Source organism: Cherax quadricarinatus, chromosome 51 (assembly GCF_038502225.1).
Source record: "Cherax quadricarinatus isolate ZL_2023a chromosome 51, ASM3850222v1, whole genome shotgun sequence".
Taxonomy (NCBI): Eukaryota; Metazoa; Arthropoda; class Malacostraca; order Decapoda; family Parastacidae; genus Cherax; species Cherax quadricarinatus.
In genome coordinates this window covers 20,608,686-20,632,060 of record NC_091342.1, presented here as the reverse complement: position 1 = coordinate 20,632,060, position 23,375 = coordinate 20,608,686, and the positions used below count along the sequence as shown (strand labels likewise).

At 41.5% G+C, this 23,375-nt stretch overlaps 1 protein-coding gene across 6 annotated transcripts in view; it reads right to left on the bottom strand.

The window, feature by feature from the left end:
• Positions 1-578: 578 nt before the first annotated feature.
• LOC128694541 (rho guanine nucleotide exchange factor 11) overlaps positions 579-23,375 on the bottom strand; it is a 474,507-nt gene continuing 451,710 nt past the window's right edge. For 5 of the 6 annotated variants that reach the window (XM_070095936.1, XM_070095939.1, XM_070095941.1 and 2 more), the window contains one exon: positions 586-617. In XM_070095936.1, the coding sequence (XP_069952037.1) occupies positions 601-617 (17 nt within the window). In that variant the 3' untranslated portion in view covers positions 586-600. Of the gene's footprint in view, positions 618-23,375 lie in introns of all 6 variants that reach the window. The other variant, XM_070095938.1, reaches the window with a different exon arrangement.

Sequence of the window (23,375 nt, the reverse complement as noted above, 5' to 3'; positions counted from 1 at the left end):
ACTAACCTACCCTGCACCCTCTCGGTTAAACAATGCAATCTTCAGTTTGCTAATTTTGAGAAGATGGCCCATCATCAGCCTGTCTCATGCAGCCTTACTCTCACACACGTAATACATTGCTAATTCTTGTCACACAACCAGTGTTAGCCATAACTCATCCTTTGCTTGTTACTAAGTCACATATATAAAAGTATACACTGAGGTCTCTCAATGTGCAATATACAATAAGACTATACTGTGAACAGTATACACTCAGGTCTCTCACTGTACATATTCCACCTTGAGCAGTGTAAATTTTATTATGATTAACATTTTTCTCACTTTGTTGAATCTTTAAACATTGTGGAATGTAACCAAAAAAATGTGCCACATTAGCCAGGCTGTGCTGTTTGTGCAGACCTGTGGGCTGCTGCCAGTCAACAATGAAATCTGACCTCAGACCAGAACTCTCGAAAATGGTCACAGGTATATAACAGATAAGAAAAAATGATAAGTACAAGGTTAAAGTATACATACGTCTGCTGCAGTGTGTAGAGTGCAACACTGGTCTGTTAATAACTTAGTCTCCACACTTACCTTGCTCAGCAACTCCACTCGCTCCTAACACTCAGGCTTACCTGTAGGAACAAACAAAAAACAATGTTACTAACAAAATCAGGTGACGCATATAATATTATCAGAGGAAGTCAAAATACAATGTCTTGGCGACTAGGAGATGACAGGTAGGCCGTGCTTTTAGGTAGAGCTTGCCATCTTCGCTTAAAAGCAAAGGTCCTTTGCTCATATATGCAATGTGTAGCTCACTGTTGCAATAATCTTGCCTGAATATCACGAAATTAATGTGGGACTCATTTTTAAAAATACTAATTAAATTTAGGGTGACCTGAAACAGGCTGCATAGAAATAATATTTTGTTACAGTTATATGTTAAATTATATTTTCTTACAATTATATGCTAAATAATATTTTGTTACAATTATATGTAATAAGTTACAAACAGTAATACAATTATTGACTGATATGTACTATAACCACTTTGTATATTGCTGACATAAATAAACAAATAAAATGTTACGAGAATCAAGCAGCTTTCCTACCCCATGCTGTCTCCATCCCCTCACTCTTACTGTTCCATATCCTCTTTACCAGGTACATCCTACTTCCCTCTTCTTAGCTCTTCTGTTCATTCCCATTCCCAAAGTCCTCCTTACCGTTTCTCGTGCACCCTTTCCCACGCTACTAGCCCCCGTTTCCCTCCTGTCGGTAATGTTTTCTCTCCCCTCCCCCTCTTTGGCTCTCCTCTTCCTTCCCCGTCTCCACTCCTTTCATTCGATTCAAAATCATCCCCGTTATCCTCTTCCCTTTTCCTTGCTACTATTCCTCTCCTTGCTTCTGCTTCCTCATTCTTAGCGTGTCTTCCTGCTCGTTCACTGAAGCGACTCTTCCACTGCGGGACGTAACACCCTGCAAGGTCACATATAAATCAGTGTAGCCTCCAGCACTCAGACCGTCTTGAACTATGTATGACGTCAATACTACTAGTTAAACCTCGCAATCACGCTTGTACATCACTTGCTGAGTCTCGCTGTAATATGAAGCTCACTGTGGGTTTAAACTGTGTTGCTACACAAATAACTCAGCCATCGCTATGCCACTTTTTAAGTTAAGAAAATATGGACAAAAAACAAAGTCTAAGAAATATACCTTTTACTCAGAGGACACAAATTAAATTCATCGATCAAATAATTCACACAATGCACAGCTGCACAAGTTTTTCATCTTACGTTGTTCTGATTCTGTAACATATTTGTGTTCACTTTACTTTTATACATCAGATCTCAACTTAAGCAAGAGAAATATTGTATTAACATTGTACACTATGTGGAGATAAAAGTAACTGCAGCAATAATAATTACTCTTTCATTCAAAACATATTCACTTAATACCGCAGCGGCGGCGATGACAACAAAGGCATTTACGGCTAGAGAAGTGGTAAGAGAAGCAGCAGGAAAAGCAGTGCAGGTAACTGCATACCGCAAATAATTCCCAGTTTAAGCTTTTATTATAATAGATACATCAGTAGTTTACTGCTATCACATTCTACTTTATACCATAGTTACACAGTGGGGATAATATTAAGCTATGTTTTCCTGTCATATTCAATTATACCGGATTGACTTCATGTGTTGAAATCTTACAGCTTGAGTTTAAGATAGTCAAGTATTCAAGTAAAAGTTCCGCAGCTACTTCAGCTTCAAGGATTTCATTCTAGCGGAGTTGGAGTTACTGTTACTTGGGAATTACCATCTCTCAGGATGGTCTATTCCACACACAGGAGAAGCTGAATTTTTATGACGATACATTTCAAGATATTTAATTAATATCATAAAGACCACAGGTACCTTTCATCTAACAGCTGAATACTTTCCCACTACACATATAACCCGTACTTAGGAAAGGGAAGGTAATGACGACGTTTCGGTCCGACTTCTACAAATGGCAAGTCACTTGTGAATGGTCATCATTATTATTTTCTCCTAAGTGTAGGCTGTTTTCTTTAAGAACACTCCCAGCATGTAATGGAGTTTTCTTATACTGGACATGACATTAGAGCAGGATTTCTATAACACTTTTTTTTCATGAATACGACCTCAACACTCGGCTAACACATATACCTACCTTTTATATTGGGGGGATGGACTACAGAGATGTACGGAAACTAGCCAAGCATCACAAAGCCGTTTGAATAATCAGAGAGATCTGGTTAGGCTGATGCTCTGGTCGGAAAGGTGGAATGAGTTTCAATACTGACATGCGTTTTGGATATAATAATCTTCAACATGAATGCAAAATGTCTGGCAACGAATTAACCGAAACAAGAGAAGAAAAAGACTTGGAGTAATCATTAGAATCTACCTCATAAGCACCAACAATGCCTATTTGAGAGCAACAAGACTCACAGAATGGTAGGATCAATAGGTAAAAATTTCGAGTGCAAATTACCAGAAACACCAGTGACTCTCAATAATGCACTTGACAGACCATTATGAACATACCATCCAGCTTCGGTTCCCAAATAACATAAAAACGAATATGAGACTTAAGCCGGTACAAAAAAGGGCAATTTAACTCGTACTATCAATCATTTTTTTTCTTAAGACACAGAGACTACCAGAGCTCATTCAGACCTGTAAGATACTGAATGGTTTTGATGCACTCGAACTAGTTGAAGTACAAAATGAGTTAACTTGAAACAATAGAGTGAAACTTCAAGGTAAGAGATGCCACATGAATGTGTGTAAAGATTTTTTTGCCCTATTATATATGACAATTACACAGTAGGAACAAAAGCTTGCTACTGTTTCTCTGTCATATTCCATTACTCAGGATGAGGCTCATACAAGGTGTTAAAATCCGTCAGCATGATCTAGAAGACTTCGGTGGGGCAGTGAGGATACCTTCAAGTATTCCAGCAAGGGTTCATCAGCTACGTGAGCTTCAAAGGTTTCGTACTGCTGGTCGTGGTTGTGAGGAAATGGTGGTAGTTGGGATGGGGGTGGAGATGGGGGAGGAGGCGGGGAGTTCAGGTCATGGGAGCAGTGGTGGTGTCAGCGACAGCGGCTTGTAGTAGTGTCAGTGGCAATAATGTTAGTAACGGCGGTGGGTGGCGATGATTGTGGTTGTGTTAATGTTGGTGGTAGGGGTAGAGGGTGGGGATGGTGGTAATGCTAGTGGTGGAGGTGGGTGGTGGTGGTGGCTGTGGTATATTAGTGGTGGAGGTGGATGGTGGTTGTGGTAATGTTAGTGATGGAGGTGGGTGGTGGTGGTGGTTGTGGCAATGTTAGTGGTGGAGGGGGGTGATGGTGGTTGTGGTAATGTTAGTGGTGGCTGCGGTAATGTTAGGTGGGTGGTGGAGAGCTCACAGTTTACCCTGGAAGGCTGGTGTGTTTACCTGCAGCCAAGTCTGCTATTTACCCTAACTGCCACCACTAACTCACCGCATCTCTACACACTCCTCCTCCTCTCGCTACCTGCCTTAACACCCACTGTTTCATTTGATACACAAATTTCACCTAACTCACTTCATTTGCTATATGTCCCTGGAAGTACCTCTGCGCCTAACGTCCACAATTTAAAGTCTCAAATTGAAGCTTCACCTAGCCAATGAAATCACATTATTAATATTTAAATAAATCAATGAAGAGTCAGGATTTCCAACACAAAGGTAATATGTAACAATGTATATGAATTTCTTTTAAAACTAATTCTTCTTTCTGGCGTTTAACAACTTCTTCATAATTTTTAATGGGCTATGTCACATAATAATTAACTGATGTTGCTGTGGATCAACGTTGGTTCAGTTTTTGCACTGGATGCTATGATCACTACTTCCTCACTGCTTTACCAGTGTTTGTCTGTTTTCTGATGTAGGGTGCACACTGTACATGGTCACAAGTACTAAAAGTATATTCTGAATAGATTACTGAATGCCAGATAATGTAGAATCTGATAGATGGTTTCATGAAAGGAAGCACTGCACTTTGTATCACGACCTTCGACAAAGCCCAGCTTATGGCTATACTCGATGAATTACATAGTATGTACTATAAAAGTTAATAAAGTAAAAACAAAATGAAGATGCAAGTGTTGCTTCAGGAAAAATATTCCAAGAATGAATATGTGCACGTCCCAAGGATGCGTCCTCAAGCACTATGTTGTATAATGTTGATAAACACAGTTGACAAATCGAATATTCTACTGGTGTGTTCTATGCAGACTACGTTGGTGGTATATATTGATTAAATCCCAATTGTATGACAAAATGAGTCAAGTGCTAATGTAGAGTGGGATTCTCAATATTATAATAAGAGCAGTAGTAAAAGGAATAAGGTGGGATTTAAAGTAGCGAGGCAAATCATTGACTGACAACTTTGCCATGATTACATAGGCGTGTATACAGCAGAGAAAAACAAGGAAACGATGAGCAGATGACACAATATCATGGTACGGTAGTGAGGCATAAATATCATTATTACGTATGTACACTAGTGATCCTTAATCTTTCACCATAAGTGACCCGCGGTAGATGATCAAATGTGTACACTACGTACATCACCAGTGCTATGAATCAATCGATAAAGTTCACTGTGCAATATATGTACTACAGAGCATGAAAAAGTAACACATATATAGCATAAAATCTCAATTAAAATACGGCATTATGCATTCCTAAGCCGCTCATAGCTAGATAAATAAACTTTTCGTGGGCTCCTGGATCTTCATACAACTTATTCCAGCCTCAATTATCTCATAATTATTGTAAAAATTTTAACCATATGTACAGTATTAACGAACAGCTTGGACAAGAAAAATATCCTTACAGCCTGCAATGCTGATATACTACGTGTGATATGCAGGGAATACATAATGAGTATTCAAGATTATGCTGTTTCTGTACATCTGACTCTTATTTACAAGAAACCTTAAATCACAATCTAGATATGAGAATAATTCGAAGCTACATTCGAAAGAAAAAAATGGTCACGTACTAATTACTTTTGACATTAAATTTTAAGACAAACAATATTCTAAATAAGGTGATTAAAACTGTACTTGATTAAAGGCCAGATATGGGGACATACAAAAAATAACTGCTCAAGACTTAATTGATGAACTAAATATGGAAAAAGGACATGGGAAGGAGTCCTCCATGAGAAAGGAAATAATAGTAAATATAATTAAACATGAGAGAGTCTGATATTTTGCCGATTAAATGAGTGATTATCTTGGCATTAATGATGATGAATCTGACACTTATAATCTGTTATTCATGGGTGGATCACTGAATCGTGGAAGTAGTGGTGCAGGATCAGGAGAGATACATCATAATTTACACCTGGTCCCAAATCTGCACACATAAATCACTCCCTACGAAAGCAAAAGACAAGGCAGACGGTGCAACATGCTCCTAATAAAAAGCAGGGGTGCCATGAGAACACAAGTGAAAACACAGTGTCTGGGGTCCAAGACTTCAACAGTCTCCCACCATGCATAAGTGGAATTGTCAAGAGACCCCTGGCTGTCATCAAGAAGGAACTGGACAGATACCTAAAAAAATCAGCACCCGACCAGCCGGGCTGTGGTTTGCACGTTAGACTACATGCGGCCAGCAGTGACAGCCTGATTGATCAGGCCTCCAAGTAGATCAGAGCCTGATCAAAATGTGGTCCGCGGGGGCCTAGACCCTCCGAACGACCTCCAGGTGGACTGTAGTTAGGAACCATTACTTTCTCAGACAGCTGCTAGAGCCGATCTTTCTACCATGATAAGAAAAAAAACAATGCTTATCAATATAAACCTTGCTCGACAATCAAATCTTGACACTACTAATTACTTCCCGCTATACAATCCACTTAGTTCAACAATTAGAATGAAAGAAAATTCAGTTTCATTTAAAATTATATTTGCATATAATTACAGTAAATTTATATTATTTTAAGAATGAAACCTGAGGTAATAGAGTATTCTGATGACTAAGTCACATGTCTTGTACAAACTGCTTTTATATGCTCAATGTAGAACATTGTTGCTTTCTCATTAAAAATCTTAGATGGAATCCATCCTTAACCTGAATCTTAGGACCCAGCAAGGTAACCCACCATGTATCCTAGGACCCAGCAAGGTAACCCACAATGTATCCTAGGACCCAGCAAGGTAACCCACCATGTATCATAAGACCCAGCAAGGTAACCCACCATGTATCCTAGGACCCAGCAAGGTAACCCACCATGTATCCTAGGACCCAGCAAGGTAACCCACCATGTATCCTAGGACCCAGCAAGGTAACCCACCATGTATCCTAGGACCCAGCAAGGTAACCCACCATGTATCCTAGGACCCAGCAAGGTAACCCATCATGTATCCTAGGACCCAGCAAGGTAACCCACCATGTATCCTAGGACCCAGCAAGGTAACCCACCATGTATCCTAGGACCCAGCAAGGTAACCCACCATGTATCATAAGACCCAGCAAAGTAACCCACCATGTATCCTAGGACCCAGCAAGGTAACCCACCATGTATCCTAGGACCCAGCAAGGTAACCCACCATGTATCCTAGGACCCAGCAAGGTAACCCACCATGTATCCTAGGACCCAGCAAGGTAACCCACCATGTATCCTAGGACCCAGCAAGGTAACCCACCATGTATCCTAGGACCCAGCAAGGCAACCCACCATGTATCCTAGGACCCAGCAAGGTAACCTACCATGTATCCTAGGACCCAGCAAAGGTAACCCACCATGTATCCTAGGACCCAGCAAGGTAACCCACCATGTATCCTAGGACCCAGCAAGGTAACCCACCATGTATCCTAGGACCCAGCAAGGTAACCTACCATGTATCCTAGGACCCAGCAAAGGTAACCCACCATGTATCCTAGGACCCAGCAAGGTAACCCACCATGTATCCTAGGACCCAGCAAGGTAACCCACCATGTATCCTAGGACCCAGCAAGGTAACCCACCATGTATCCTAGGACCCAGCAAGGTAACCCACCATGTATCCTAGGACCCAGCAAGGTAACCCACCATGTATCCTAGGACCCAGCAAAGGTAACCCACCATGTATCCTAGGACCCAGCAAAGGTAACCCACCATGTATCCTAGGACCCAGCAAAGGTAACCCACCATGTATCCTAGGACCCAGCAAAGGTAACCCACCATGTATGTAACCCACCATGTATCCTAGGACCCAGCAAGGTAACCCACCATGTATCCTAGGACCCAGCAAGGTAACCCACCATGTATCCTAGGACCCAGCAAGGTAACCCACCATGTATCCTAGGACCCAGCAAGGTAACCCACCATGTATCCTAGGACCCAGCAAGGTAACCCACCATGTATCCTAGGACCCAGCAAGGTAACCCACCATGTATCCTAGGACCCAGCAAGGTAACCCACCATGTACCTAGGACCCAGCAAGGTAACCCACCATGGACCCAGCAAGGTAACCCACAATGTATCCTAGGACCCAGCAAGGTAACCCACCATGTATCCTAGGACCCAGCAAGGTAACCCACCATGTATCCTAGGACCCAGCAAGGTAACCCACCATGTATCCTAGGACCCAGCAAGGTAACCCACCATGTATCCTAGGACCCAGCAAGGTAACCCACCATGTATCCTAGGACCCAGCAAGGTAACCCACCATGTATCCTAGGACCCAGCAAGGTAACCCACCATGTATCCTAGGACCCAGCAAGGTAACCCACCATGTATCCTAGAACCCAGCAAGGTAACCCACCATGTATCCTAGGACTCAGCAAGGTAACCCACCATGTATCCTAGGACCCAGCAAGGTAACCCACCATGTATCCTAGGACCCAGCAAGGTAACCCACCATGTATCCTAGGACCCAGCAAGGTAACCCACCATGTATCCTAGGACCCAGCAAGGTAACCCACCATGTATCCTAGGACCCAGCAAGGTAACCCACCATGTATCCTAGGACCCAGCAAGGTAACCCACCATGTATCCTAGGACCCAGCAAGGTAACCCACCATGTATCCTAGGACCCAGCAAGGTAACCCACCATGTATCCTAGGACCCAGCAAGGTAACCCACCATGTATCCTAGGACCCAGCAAGGTAACCCACCATGTATCCTAGGACCCAGCAAGGTAACCCACCATGTAACAAGGTAACCCACCATGTATCCTAGGTAACCCACCATGTATCCTAGGACCAGCAAGGTAACCCACCATGTATCAGCAAGGTATGTATCCTAAGACCCAGCAAAGTAACCCACCATGTATCCTAGGACCCAGCAAGGTAACCCACCATGTATCCTAGGACCCAGCAAGGTAACCCACCATGTATCCTAAGACCCAGCAGGGTAACCAACCATGTATCCTAGGACCCAGCAAGGTAACTTACCATGTATCTCAGGATTTAGGAAGGTAACTTACCATTTATCCCAGGACCTAGCAAGGTAACCCACTATGTATCCCAAGACCCAGCAAGGTAACTTACCATGTATCTTAGGATTTAGCAAGGAAACTTACCATTTATCCCAGGACCTAGCAAGGTAACCCACCATATATCCCAGGACCCAGCAAGGTAACCTAACATGTATCTCAGGATTTAGCAAGGTAACTTACCATTTATCCCAGGACCTAGCAAGGTAACCCACTATGTATCCCAAGACCCAGCAAGGTAACTTACCATGTATCCCAGGACCCAGCAAGGTAATTTACCATGTATCCCAGGACCCAGCAAGGTAACTTACCACGTATCCCAGGACCCAGCAAGGTAACTTACCATGTATCCCAGGACCCAGCAAGGTAACTCGCCATATATCCCCGGACCCAGCAACGTAACCCACCATGTATCCCAGGACCCAGCAAGGTAACTCACTATGTATCCCAGGACACAGCAAGGTAACCCACCATGTATTCCAGGACCCACCAAGGTAACCCACCACGTATCCTAGGATCCAGCAAGGTAATCCACCATGTATCCTAGGACCTAGCAAGGTAACCCACTATGTATCCTAGAACCCAGCAAGGTAACCCAACATGTATCATAGGACCCAGCAAGGTAACCCAGCATGTAACAAGGTAGAATTACCAACAATTTGTTAGGTAAAAGGACACAAGTGCAACTAATGTGACATTTTATTGTGGCAACGTTTCGCTCTCCAGGAGCTTTATCAAGGTGTTACAAGCAATATTAGGACACACAGGTTATCTGTATACACGTACCACGTGAGGTAAAAGCGTAGGCCCATGTGGTAGCTGGATTTGGCAGTAGTTGGTGGTGGTGGTGGCAGTTGATGGTAGTGTAGTTGATGGTGACGGTGGTAGTTAATGGTGGTGGTGGTAAGTGAAGGTGGTAGTTAGTGGTGGTAGTGATAGTTGATGGTGGTAGTGGTAGTTGGTGGTGGTGGTAGTAGTGGAGGTAACTCTAGGTTGCTATGTGATGGAAGGGTTTACTGTTTTGAGTAGGATTATATCTAATACATAACGATGTTTAACGTTGTCTGAAATAGCCATTAAAGATGACTCAAACCATTTACGTCTGCGGAAGTATGCTTCTTTGATCACTTTGATCATTATGCAATTTATTTGAATCCTGTCATAGTTTCATATCCAAGAGCTTCGCTATCTTCTTTAAGTGATTGACGAGTGTAAGTGTAAGAGGAATAAATGAAATATTATAGGAAATGAAAGTTTAAGTAGCAATTCGTAATTACTCTATAATTTATAGTGATAAGACTTAAACTTAAAACCCTAATAAGCCTTAATCAATAGTGCAATAATTATTGCGGTACCTGGTGGGAGTAATAGGGGTTAAAGAGTATATAACTGTACTATTGACAATAAGCAACAACGTGGCTAACAGTTTATGGAGTTATTGTATAACACGAAAAATATCCTACGCAATAGACTGCCATCGTAGGAAGTTGTCTCAGAGAGCATGACCATCACCAAATGTATATGTGTGTGGGGTGGGGGCAGCAATTATCACAGTAAGTGATCGCCCCGTCATTCATGTGTCAGAGCAACGTCCAGCTGACCACGACAGGGAGACATGCCAGCTGACAACCCTAATCTACCTAATACAGGTTCACAGTGCATCCACCTCCATATACCTTTCATATAATTTTCTAGGATTTAGACCCAAGGTAAAACGTAGAACAATTGGTGATCCTAGGTAAGAGAGTAGGATAGCAGGTGGTGTCCCTTATAGTGTTTGAAAGCAGGTGGTGACCCTTGTAAAGAGCAGTGGAAAGCGTAAACGAACAGGTGGCGACTCGGGCGAGGAGCGTGGGAGAGCAGGTTGTAACCTTGGGTGGGAGTGTAGGAAGTGGTCCTTCAAGAGTGAGGGAGTCGCCCAGAGTGCTGCATGGGCGTCACTACTTTAGGAAGGTGGTGTTGGGCCTCTCACTCACTACCTGTCGCTCGCTCACACACCAATATTCAGCACCCATGTGTATGCGCGGGCACGTACACGCTACTGCTCCTAGTATGTAAAAGACCTCCCTGAAAGATTTTTGTCCAATATGTCTGATGTAAAATTAATATGAGGATAAGAAAATGAGAGAATATACAGATGGCAAAGATAGTTGAACAGACTGCAACCACAGTCCAAGTGGCTGCTGGTGTTCAATCTAATGCAAGATCAGGCGGATTAGAGAATGAAGACTTAAGACGGTGTAACCTAGGAAGTGAGAAGCAATACATATCAGTGAAAGAAAGGCTCCACATCACACCAAACACATCGCCAGAGGTCCACATAGCCACGTAACTCGAGATTCGTGACCATATTATAGGAACTATGGAGGTTGGGTGATCTAAAATATTAAGTTACTTGCAATCCTCTACTAAATATTAGAAGACCTTGTCAGAAGCATGATGAGAACAGAGCAGTAATATAAGTCCTGGCTGAAGCAACACAAACAGGGATTACAACAGACAAACATACCATACTGCGGGCAACTGGAATCACATAGATAAGCGAAAACTGGGATATAAAGCAAGGAAAGCAGAAATGAGAATTTTAAAGAGGCCATAGCTATAGGAGATCAACAAGCAAGACTGGCTCAGGTCTTTTCACTATATAAAGCACGTTAGCACACTGAGACAGGGTGTGACCCTACTACGGTGTGACAGGGTGCGGCGCATCCTTGGTATGGCAGGGTGAGACGCTACCCAGATGAGGCAGGGCGTTGGGTCAAGGTACAGACACAGTCAGCTGGACTGTGGAAGAGGGGTAATGGGTCAGGGCTTTAAAGCAGTGGGTAGTGGGGGGCCCGTACCAACCCTAATGTATGTAATGGTGGTGTCGACAGCGGCCCCGAGCATGTGAAACATGAACATATAGGGGTGACAACAGGGCGTTGGTGAGGCAGCCCTCCTCTCATGACCACCTTCACCCCACTTTTCTACATCACCATCTACTACAATATCACATATTTGTAGTCATAGGGATCGAGATTCAGCTTCTGACTTCTCACTTAACTAGCTGTGACCGGATTCGTTCACGCCTAGCCACCATCATATCTGTTCTTTAAGCTGTGTATGGAGTCTCTTCGCAACTTGTTCACCAAATCAATCCATTTTCAGACTACCCGAGACTAAAGAAATATTTCCAGACATTCCTTTGATTCAAGTACGCCTATATTATTATTATAATTATAATTATTATGGAGGTGGAGCGCTAACTCTTAGGGGTCCTACAGAGCCAAGGAGAATGAGAGGCATTCAGATTCGATCCAAGGAAGGCGAGAGGTCTAATTATTGTCCTTAACCGGCATCAAGGAATCCTCTTTAAAAAGATATGCGCCTATAAACTCCCATTTATGCCCAATTGTTCCGGTTGTCCGCTTCTCAAGTACTTAGTCTTTTTCTGTCTAGCTTTAATGTGTAATATAGTTTAAATGTCCCCGGCGGCTGTAACATTAACCACCACCACCACCACACCACCTCGATTCCATTCTAGTATTCTACCTATGAGTTAACACTGACCAGTTTAAGAGGTTTTATCTACCTTCCTGTTAACTGCGTGTTCAACCAGGTTGTGTTGTTGGTGGCCCTTTCGCCCACATAGCCATCACAACCTGGCTGATCTGGTGCTTGGTACAAGTAGTCCAGTTTCTTCTTTACGTCTTTTACATCTATTTCTTTAATATTTGTGATATCTGTTGGTAGCAGGTTGATGAGTTTTTATGTCACACACAATGACAAATACAATATTACGATGAAAAGAATTCCCTTAAATATTTAACACCGCTATTCTTTTCCCTGTTGATGGTAGTAAGGCAAGGATCTATACCTATTTTCTAATATCATTTTATGCCATTATATGAGGTTACCATGTCTCCTCTTTTATCTCTAACCAGTCATCCAGGACACTGTCAGTGTTTACAACATTCTTCATAATCCACTGTGTTTAGCTGTGAGTTTTATTTTGCACCTTCGTCGACCGGCGTTGTTTGTTCCTGTGCTCTTGAGTCTTATCATATCTACTCTTAAAACTATGTACTGAGTTTATTTCCACGAGGTAATCACTTTTACATCCAGTTCATTCCACTTGTACCCTTGATTTTAATGATCTGACTGGCGTGGAATTTTTGGGATTGCCTTGTCTAACTTATAAAGTATATTATCACCATAATTATCACTATTATTATTATTATTATTATTATTAATTAATTAATTAATTAAACAGTATATAGTGTGATTAAATCCGAAGCTCGTTGTGGCTCAGATATCTTAACTCGACCGTAAATTCACTCACAATGATATGATGAGTGATCTTCGTAGTGCTAATTTCCTCATTATTTGTAATATGGTATTCCGAGTCAGGTCTCCGAGCAGTGTTCATGGGGACTATCAATTTATTTTAAGACATAAATGTGTGTAAATATTTTTATGCAATTAATGGAGTTGGTCGAGGTAGTAAAACCTGACAGCTGTTGCCGACTGCACTGTTAAACGTGCACTCACAGTGTTACTAGTCTCAGACCCCAGACCAGTGTGTCAGAGTAGACCAATACACTGTTAAACGTGCACTCATAGTGTTCCTTCGTAGTTTTACTCTCTCTCTCTCTCTCTCTCTCTCTCTCTCTCTCTCTCTCTCTCTGTATACGTACTTACCTAATTGTGGTTGCGGGAGTCGAGTCACAGATTTTTTATATTATTATTATTATTATTATTAGGGAGAAGCGCTAAAATCACAAAGATCATATAGTACCTCTCTCTGAGAAAGAAACACGCACACATACCTGGCCCTCACAACCTTCACCATTATAACATTGTCTTCTCAAAAATGCTACAGAGTGACATGCAGACAAATGCGACAGACCATATAATGCACACACGATTTACATCCATGTTCACCATAAAACAACTGCACAATCATTATAGAGGTTATCCTGTCTCCTACTTAAATGAATTTCAGGCTAACCTCAAATTTATAACTTTCAAAGGCAAACTAATATACCCTTGATATACCTTTGATGAGTTCCGAGAGTTTTGCAATTCCCGAAGCCCGGTCATGGGCCTGGCACATAAAATTTAAGTCTGTGTCACAATTTTATTATAGAAAAAATCGAGGAAAAAAAAACCAGAAAATATTCTGGTCTACAGATATTCAATTTCATGATTTTTCAGAAAATACAAAATTATTTAGAGAAGAAGAAGCGGTGAAGTATGTGACGTAGAGGAAGGACAGACGACAAAGATGTGAAAAAATAGTCGGTGGCTTAACGTAGGTAATGTCTCACTTGGGACCTTCATAAAGGTCTTTCACAGTGAAATGTCTACAATGCTTATTGTTTCTTCTGCTGCAAAATATGATAGGTGTATACACACACACCTATCATATTTCATATGGGCCTGACGTAAGTCAGACCCATACTTGAGTATACAGCTCCAGGTTGAAACCCCTCACCTGGCCAGGCGCGTAAGGAAACTTGAGAATGTGCAAAGGTTTACAACAAGACTAGTCCCGGAGCTCAAGGGCATGTCCTACGATGAGAGGTTAAGAGAGCTCGACCTGAGGACACTGGAGGACAGGAGGGGCAGGGATGATATGATAACGACATATAAAATACTGAGAGGAATCGACAAGGTGGACACACAGAGGATGTTCCAGAGATGAGACACAGAAACAAGGGGTCACTATTGGAAGTTGAAGACTCAGATAAGTCATAGGGATGTTAGGAAGTATTTCTTCAGCCATAGACTTGTGAGGAAGTGAAAGTCTGAATAGTGAGGTAGTGGAGGCAGGATCCATACACAGCTTAAAGATGAGGTATGATGAAGCTCGTGGAACAGGGAGTGGACCTAGTGGCAACCAGTGAAGAAGCGGGGCCAGGAACTATGATTCGACCTCTCCAACCACAATTAGGTGAGTACACACACACACACACACACACACACACACACACACACACACACACACACACACACAGTATGTTATTATGATCTTTTACCTCACGAATTGGACATTCTTCCCGCGACCTGCAAAATTCTGCAGGGTGGCCGTAATGGCAACATTTGCGGCATTGTTGTGGTATTGGTTTGAGCTTACTCACTGGCAAGCCGAGGGAAGAAGTTTATGGATATCCTGAGGGAAGGAGTTCAAGGCCATCGAACTTCATTCAGTTTAGCCCAATTCGTCGCGTACTGCTTCCGTCAGCGAGCAGGGCGGACAAAAGTTTAGACCCTGGTGATTGCGAGGTAATACAATACTAATTGTTACTGTATGTCCAAAGCACATTGTGCCGTCTTCCTATATAACTATTTTAGGATGACAACAGTTCCTCGGCATAAACTGAGGATAGTGTGTCAGGGTAGACACCGATGGCCTGCCAATGATGGAGAGACGGATATTTTTATCGGCCGATACAAGTCATAACCTCTTGTGGAAGTACATGATCATTCAGGAATGCTTCGGAATTTGTTGTGTGCAATAAAAACAATCTTGTCCGTTGTCCTTTTTGAAAGATTTCTGCTAGTGGAAAGAATTCCCTGTTTATTTTTCTTAGTGTGCTACGTTTACATCGACTCTTGTCTTTCGTTATCTCTTGCGAGTTGGCCTCAAGCCACAATGCCCTTAGGGATATGGATCGCTGATCCCTGAATTGTCGTTGTCGTGAGCATAACTGGTTCCATGGTCAAGATAATACGGAAGTCAGGGGTACCAGAGGGAGCAGGTAGAACGCCGGTACCGGGTTCTGGCAACAATTATCAGAAGTAAATCCAGGTTCCTAGAAGGGACCCTTAACATACAGGGTCAGTAGAAAGTGTAGCAGTCATTTGGGATCTACAAGAATAAACCAATTTCTCATTTATCATATGGTAAAAAAAAAAAAAAATAGGGGCAAATCCTAGAAAAGGCGAAAAGAAACCACGTACCTACCCTGAACCTGGTTCGCAACACAACGATGTCACCACCAGAAGTAACTAAGCAAAGCTTAGCACATCCACCTGCTTTAACAAGAACAGTAACTATGCAATCATCTTTTAACTAATAATGGTGGTGGGAGAAGATTCAGTTGCCACTCCCGGAGTCACAAGCAAGCAAGTAACCTCCAATAACACGCCTATCATCAGAGTGCCTGCTTTAGTGGGCACCTCGTGTCTCAACGGAGGATCACCTGATCAAATTTCCATCGGGTGGAGCAACCCAACCACCACAACACTAACCATGAAAGCTATGTTGTAAGAAGACAAATCACTGCCGACCACTTGAGACGCCTTGAGAGCTACGTTACAACAGGGCAGATAGCGAATCCTTTTCCTTTTGTCTACGAGACGGACTGGAAAAAAATGGGAAATACTCCCACTAATGAGACCAATAAAACTTTTATTTCATTTAGATTTGATTCGAGGAGAGAGTGTCTAATTCTTCTGATCAAGAGCTCCTGTGCCATAGTACAGAGAACCTCCCGAGAAGTAGCATGTAATCCTGACTTAATATTTCTACTACACAATGTTTATTTTCCCACTAAATGTCCCAATGAGGGGGGTCTTGATCCAAGGAATTGTACCTACTTTTCCTTTTATGAATCAAATATGATTATCTCTCATTCTTCATGTAATATATGACCTCTATGGGCTTAGCGCTTCCCGTGAATTTAATAGTTACAGTAAATATGAGTTAAACTCTTAAGGGTTATGTCTAACAACTATAATGTTCACTTAACTTCGGTTTCTCACTTACATATTCATGGGAAGCCACTTACAGACGTACGGGGCATACAGGGCCTGGAGAATGAGAGGTAATCAGGTTTGATCCGATAAACACGAAGAAATGGAGAGTTGCTCCACATCCTTGGAAGTAGAGAATTTCATCAGCATTAAGGCACCTCGCAAAAAAAACGAATGTTTCTGTTGACTTCGTCTTTCAAAGTTAGCTTAAACTTATCATCTCGCTGAGTAATATATTCAACAACACAGGGAACAATAACCATCGTAGAGGCTTAGAACCGTCAAAGAAATGTCATGTATATACGTGGTATGTGTATCAGGTTGTCAAAAATGGCTTCAGGTGCAACATAGTAGACAATTGCTAAGCCAAGAAATATTTTCAAATAAAGAGTATGTAAATTACAAAATTTTATAAAAATTCTTATTATACCTTACCCTATTAAACCCAGTACAACCAAATATTTTTATGGAGTCAAGTCCACATCAGTAGATATTCAGTAATATAATTAACTATTTTATTACAATAATTTCTGACCTTCTCTCACAGTTTTCTTATACTAAGTTAGTTAAGTGTGCAGTCACCAATAAGCTTCCTTCAAAATATAAAATATTGTAATAAGAAGTAACATTCATTACATGTGAGATATTCAGTTTTAAAATTGCAGATTTATGCTACGGAGGTGAGATTGTTATATAATAGTCTTCATTCTGTTATGATTGCATATTTCACATTAAAAAGGTTTAAACTGAATTTTAAGGATCAGATCCAACGAAAAACACGATTATAAAATTACATTCAGAAGACAAAAGTATTCAAAATTGATATCGCTCAGCATATAACATGGACCTAGAGAAGAAAAGTGTTATACATTACACATATAACTGGCCTGTTAATTTCAAGTGAAAAACTGCCATACATCACCTGGCGCTATGCATGTTTACATTAAGCTTGGATGAGTTCCAGAGGGACACAAAACCTGTACACTACAACAAAAGAACAAGTTCCCTAAATAGCTACCAGCAGGTACAATACAAGCTACACATGGTGAACATAACTTTAAAGATTTAATGTCACTGGAGATAAAACAGATTTGTTTAACCTATCTTTAAGCTGCCATGACCTTACTTGGCAGTTTAACTCTCCTGGTTATTTAGATATGTCCTCGTGATATTCGCAAATGTCGTGTAAAAAAAAGTATTTAAAAAAGGCGTAAGGTGTCTTGACGCTTGGAGAACCAACTCTACAAGTTAGGTGAAGGTACTGCCAATAATTGACGTCTGACCATATAGGTAAAACTCCATCCTTCATCTTCATCCCCATCCTAACATTAAAATTAGGCAATTTTTACGAAATAAATAGTGAAAACAAAAGCATCGAGCAGAAAACAGCGAATACCCAGCAAGACCTTACTCGAAGGCTGCCTTGTCGTAAGTTCTTTTACGAAGTTTGTATAAAATTAGTAAATATGATTATACTATTAAACAAAGAGCAAAGTTTAATTTAACACATTTTAACTTATATCTACTACATAAATGATCCAACATCTTAGCTTGAGCAAGCCAGATCTTACACAGGGTTGCCAAACCTGTCGCTCGCGACTCAATCCCCACAAAAGGTGCATAACAAATTAACATTCAGATGCTGTGTGAAGTCTATCAATATCCCCGTGACGTGCTTAACATTAACAGCTTAACAAATCCACAAGGGCTCCTTAACTAGTAATCAAACCACAAAGGTGACAGCAATCACGGGAGCAAGGAGATTATGAGAAACGATCAGGTTGTTCCCAAACTCGGCCATCACTTACCAAGCAAGGCGCGCCACAAATGAAATATTAATGAGACAATGTTATTCATTAACCTCGTCCCAGATTACATTAGCACACAAATGAGTGGCTTCAACGGCTAGATGGGAAATATTCTATACCAAGTGTTGTAAGCATAACCATGATATAAACCATATATACATTATAATATTTAGTAGAACCGGCAACAACTACAATCACAAAAATACTTTATTTAAAAAATAAAAAAACTAGTCATTCAAGATATTTTGAATTTGTGCGTGCGTGCGTGCGTGCGAATGAGTGAGAAAGAGAACGGAGGGGAAGGGGGTAGGTGGGGGTAGGTGGGGGTAGGTGGGGGTAGGTGGGGGTAGGTGGGGGGAGGTAAGGGGAGGTGGGGGGGAGGAAAAAGGCACGTTACTTAATAGCTTTACAAATTGAAACCCATATTCAATTCCATTTTTCAAATAGTATTATTGTTGTTCTTCTTTATGAAATACTAACATTGGCTTAACTGGGGCTCACCAACAAAACGAAAATCACATCAAATTTCCCGGGACTGGTGGTCCCGGGAGCAGAATCTCTCTGAGTGGACAAAACACTGCATGCTACCAGCCACACTGGAATATTTTCTAAAGACATAATAAAACACTGGGGCTCATTAAGACATACTACAACATAATACTAGGAACCACAAAGAACACAACCCTGGGAACATTAAGATGCACAACACAAAACTGGGTAACACTAAGACATGAAACATGCAACATCATGTAACACTATGCGACAACGAAACATGCAGCACACCAAGACACAAGTCAATATCATAGAACACTAAGGCAAAACAATATATCACGAGTAAAAAAAAAAAAAAAAACGGACGAAGCCATCGCCGAGATCCAGAAACTTGTCAAGATTCTGGAACCAAATCGAGGTACATTACACAAGGATCACTGGCCTTTCAGAGTGCGACGTGGAGCAGTTTCTTCAGAAAAAAATGTCTAGTATCCCCAGGCATCAAGCATCTAGTTGAAGAATAAGGCACTTGTGCAACATTTGCAATCTTTATTGAGTAAACATTTAGCCACACGGTGGCTTCATCAGTCCAGTACAAAAGAATGGTGAAGATCAGAAGTAATCAGCCATGAGTCGATGTAATCAGTCTATCAATCTTATCAATATTAATGTACTGATTACACTGACTTCAGTCTGAAGGACTGATTGCCTCAAAACTACTTCTGATCTTTACCATACTTCTTTGTATGTATTGGACTGATGAAGCCACTGTGTGGCGAAAAGTTTCCACAATGAAGATAATCAAGTGTTGCACATGTGTCTAATTTATCAACGGCTATCACTCTTGGTGCGAGAATGGTTTACTATGTGATAGTTACACAGAGGAAACAACAATTAGTAATGGAAGGTGGGTCTGTGGATATTCATCCTCTGGGGCTGGTCGCTCCCAGGTAATTATTCCTAGGGACAAGTCAAGGAAAGATCTACAGATTTTAAAGAATCCTGGGCCTAAAAGGTCATTCAGTGATCTCTACCAGAAAAATCACACACACACACACAAAGGCCACGTCTCTATTGACAAGTGCCTTGGACGACTAATAACTTTTACTACTTCCTTTTTTTACTTTACACCCCCCCCCACACACACACACATTTTAAAAATCTATAAAAACAACCCTTAAATAAATTAAAAAATAATAATAAAAAAAACTCAACGCAAATTAAAACCCTAAAAAAAATCTTATAAAAATAATAACCCCTATAAAACCCTCATGCAGAAAAAACCTGCACAGAAACATCCCATACACTCCCACCAACAATAGTCCTTAATATACCTTACGTGTGACGGTTTTCGATATTTTTCCTACTCTCAAAGCCCGGCCTGAGGCTTGTCTTCCTTGCTGATCAGCTCGTCAACCAGTCTGCTTCTGTTAGCTTCAGGTAGGTCCACATAGCCATTACTACCCAGCTGGTTAGCACTTTCAAGCTATATTTATTCAGTTTTCCTTCGAAAACGTTTACCTTGGTTCGGGACGGGGTATCTGCGGGTATTTTTCCTTTTGGGACGTTGGGGTAGGACATTTCCAAGCACATATTTTCATTGGGAGAGGGTGGGGGTGTTGGTTCAAGGTTGGAAGGGTATCGGTGGGCATTTAGGGTGAACAAGCTTAAAGACGGGTATCTCAGGGATATCAAGTTGCTCTCTCCTCTCCTCCTCAGCTGAGAATACTTAGTATTCGTGGAGCAGTAGCGGTAAACTACAATCTTTGACATTTATTATGGCAACGTTTCGCTCTCCAGGAGCTTTTTCAAGCCGTTACAAACAATACATGGACACAGAGGGTATATATAGACTGTGGTGTAATATTAGTGGTAGTAGTACTAGTAGCAACATAAGAATTACATATTGTCGGTAATTCTACCAACATTAACACAAACTACAATCTTGCTGTAATCTATCACTATCAAGACAAATGAAACAGGTTATGACTACTGTACATCAGCGATACAGCTAGAGGTCTTCCCGTCCATCTACAGCAGGAGTCCCCAAGGAAGTTGCAGCCCTCACATGAAATTATGAGTTCACTTTTATGTAGGTTTCACACTACAGAGTGTAAACAAAACCGTGCAGCCCTCATAACACATTCGATCGTCAAATGTGGCAGACTTGTGTAGAAAGATTGAGGACAGCTAGTGTACAGTATTGCTCTTAGAGCAGGCAACACTAATAACGAATAAAAAGGCCCAATACCGTGACTGGAACAATGCACAAACAAGTTTCTTTCACCTATGTGTCGGTTATCTGTGTAACACTAATAACGTCAGCGTACGACACAGGGACTCACATTCATAGTGTGGAACAAAGCTTAACTATTGTACCAGCAACACGACAAACTGAGGAGACAATGCCTGTTATCAGTTATTAAACTAACCAACACCATCAAAGAAAACAAAGGGATGTTTCCTGTGCTCACTCTCAGTGCGCATAACGTTTGAAAACATAGTAAACTGAACACACGCCAGAGTATGATGAAGAGATGTGCAACACCTGGGTATATTTACTGACGAAATGTTTAGCCTGTTCAGCAGGCTTCATTAGTAGAATACAAAGATTACATCGGCATTACTGTATATTGTATTATTTACCATTCTGCTGCGTCAAGCCAGCTATGAGACGTGCCAGGCCAGCTACCAGCTGGGTCAAGCCAGCTATGAGATGTGTCAGGCAAGCTATCAGCTGCGTCAATCCAGGTATGAGATGCTTCAGGCTAGCTATCAGCTGCGTCAAGTCAGCTATGAGATGTCAGGCTAGCTATCAGCTGCGTCAAGCCAGCTATGTGTCAGGCTAGCTATCAGCTGCGTCAAGCCAGCTATGAGATGTGTCAGGCTAGCTATCAGCTGGGTCAAGCCAGCTATGAAATGTGTCAGGCTAGCTATCAGCTGGGTCAAGCCAGCTATGAAATGTGTCAGGCTAGCTATCAGCTGGGTCAAGCCAGCTATGAGATGTGTCAGGCTAGCTATATCACTGATCAACAATTTTTGAAAATTTGATTACTTTTTAAATGAGATTATTTAATTCTTATGTATTTTCATGTCCTGAATCCAAATATCACCTTGAAAAATGCTTATTGGTTATAGGTTTGAAGATACGAGACTTGTAATATTTGATTATTTTATTATAACGTACAATACGTGTCAGTACGTTGTAAACTCTAATCCGCACCTACTCTCTGCCTTTTTGCTCGACGCTTATAGTGGCTGAAAAATCATCTTTTGCCAATGTCCAGCAATAGTCTGCGAGCATTCTTGTGCCATATTTGCCCTGGTACCATTTTTCCATGGCTGAAATATCTTGGTGAAACCTTTCACCATGTTCGTCACTAACTGCCCCACAGTTCGCTGGAAAAAAGTCTAAATGTGAGTCCAAAAAATAGATTTTAAGTGACATGTTACATCCCATGTTCTTGTAAGCCTTGATGAGGTTTTCCACCAATTCTTCATAGATGCCTTCCCTTCTGTTTCCGAGAAATCCATTCGCCACTAACTTGAATGCTTCCCAAGCAGTTTTCTCCTCCCCATGAAGGTCTGATTCAAATTCACCATCTTTAAGAAGCTCTCGAATCTGAGGACCATTGAAGACTCCCTTTCTTATCTTAGCGTTGCTCAGTGAGGGGACTTTTGATGTTAAATACTTGAATCCCTGACCGGATTTGTCCATAGCTTTCACAAAGTTTTTCATGAGCCTCAGTTTTATGTGTAGTGGAGGTAGCAAGATTTTGTTTGGTTCAATGAGAGGTAGATGTTTAACATTTTTCATCCCAGCCTCCAATGACTGACGAGGTGGCCAGTCTCTCCTGATGTAGTGGGAACCTCTTGCACGGCTGTCCCATTCACATAGAAAGCAGCAGTACTTGGTGTATCTGCCCTGCAAGCCCATCACAAGAGCAAATCACTTACTTTTCACCTCAAAATATAAACTTGCACATCACAACCACCTTCTATGACTGCTGGAACAACAATGAAGGTCAGTGAGACTGTGAGTGTAGTAAGAAACACACTGCCGCAAGCCTGTTGGAACCTGTTGTGACATGAAGGTGTATATTGAAAAGTAGAGTTAACAAATAATTTTAACCATGATATTCATTATTAGTGACCTAAAATTAGTTGGAAATTGCTACTCTTGTCTCGGAAGCATTTTGGTTGTTGACCAGTGAGCTATCAGCTGCGTCAAGCCAGCTATGAGACGTGTCAGGCTAGCTATCAGCTGCGTCAAGCCATCTTTCAAGAGGACAGTGGCAGCCTCTCTCCTTACCTCCGAATCCCACATTCATCACACTCCCTCATTATGTCCTCCTC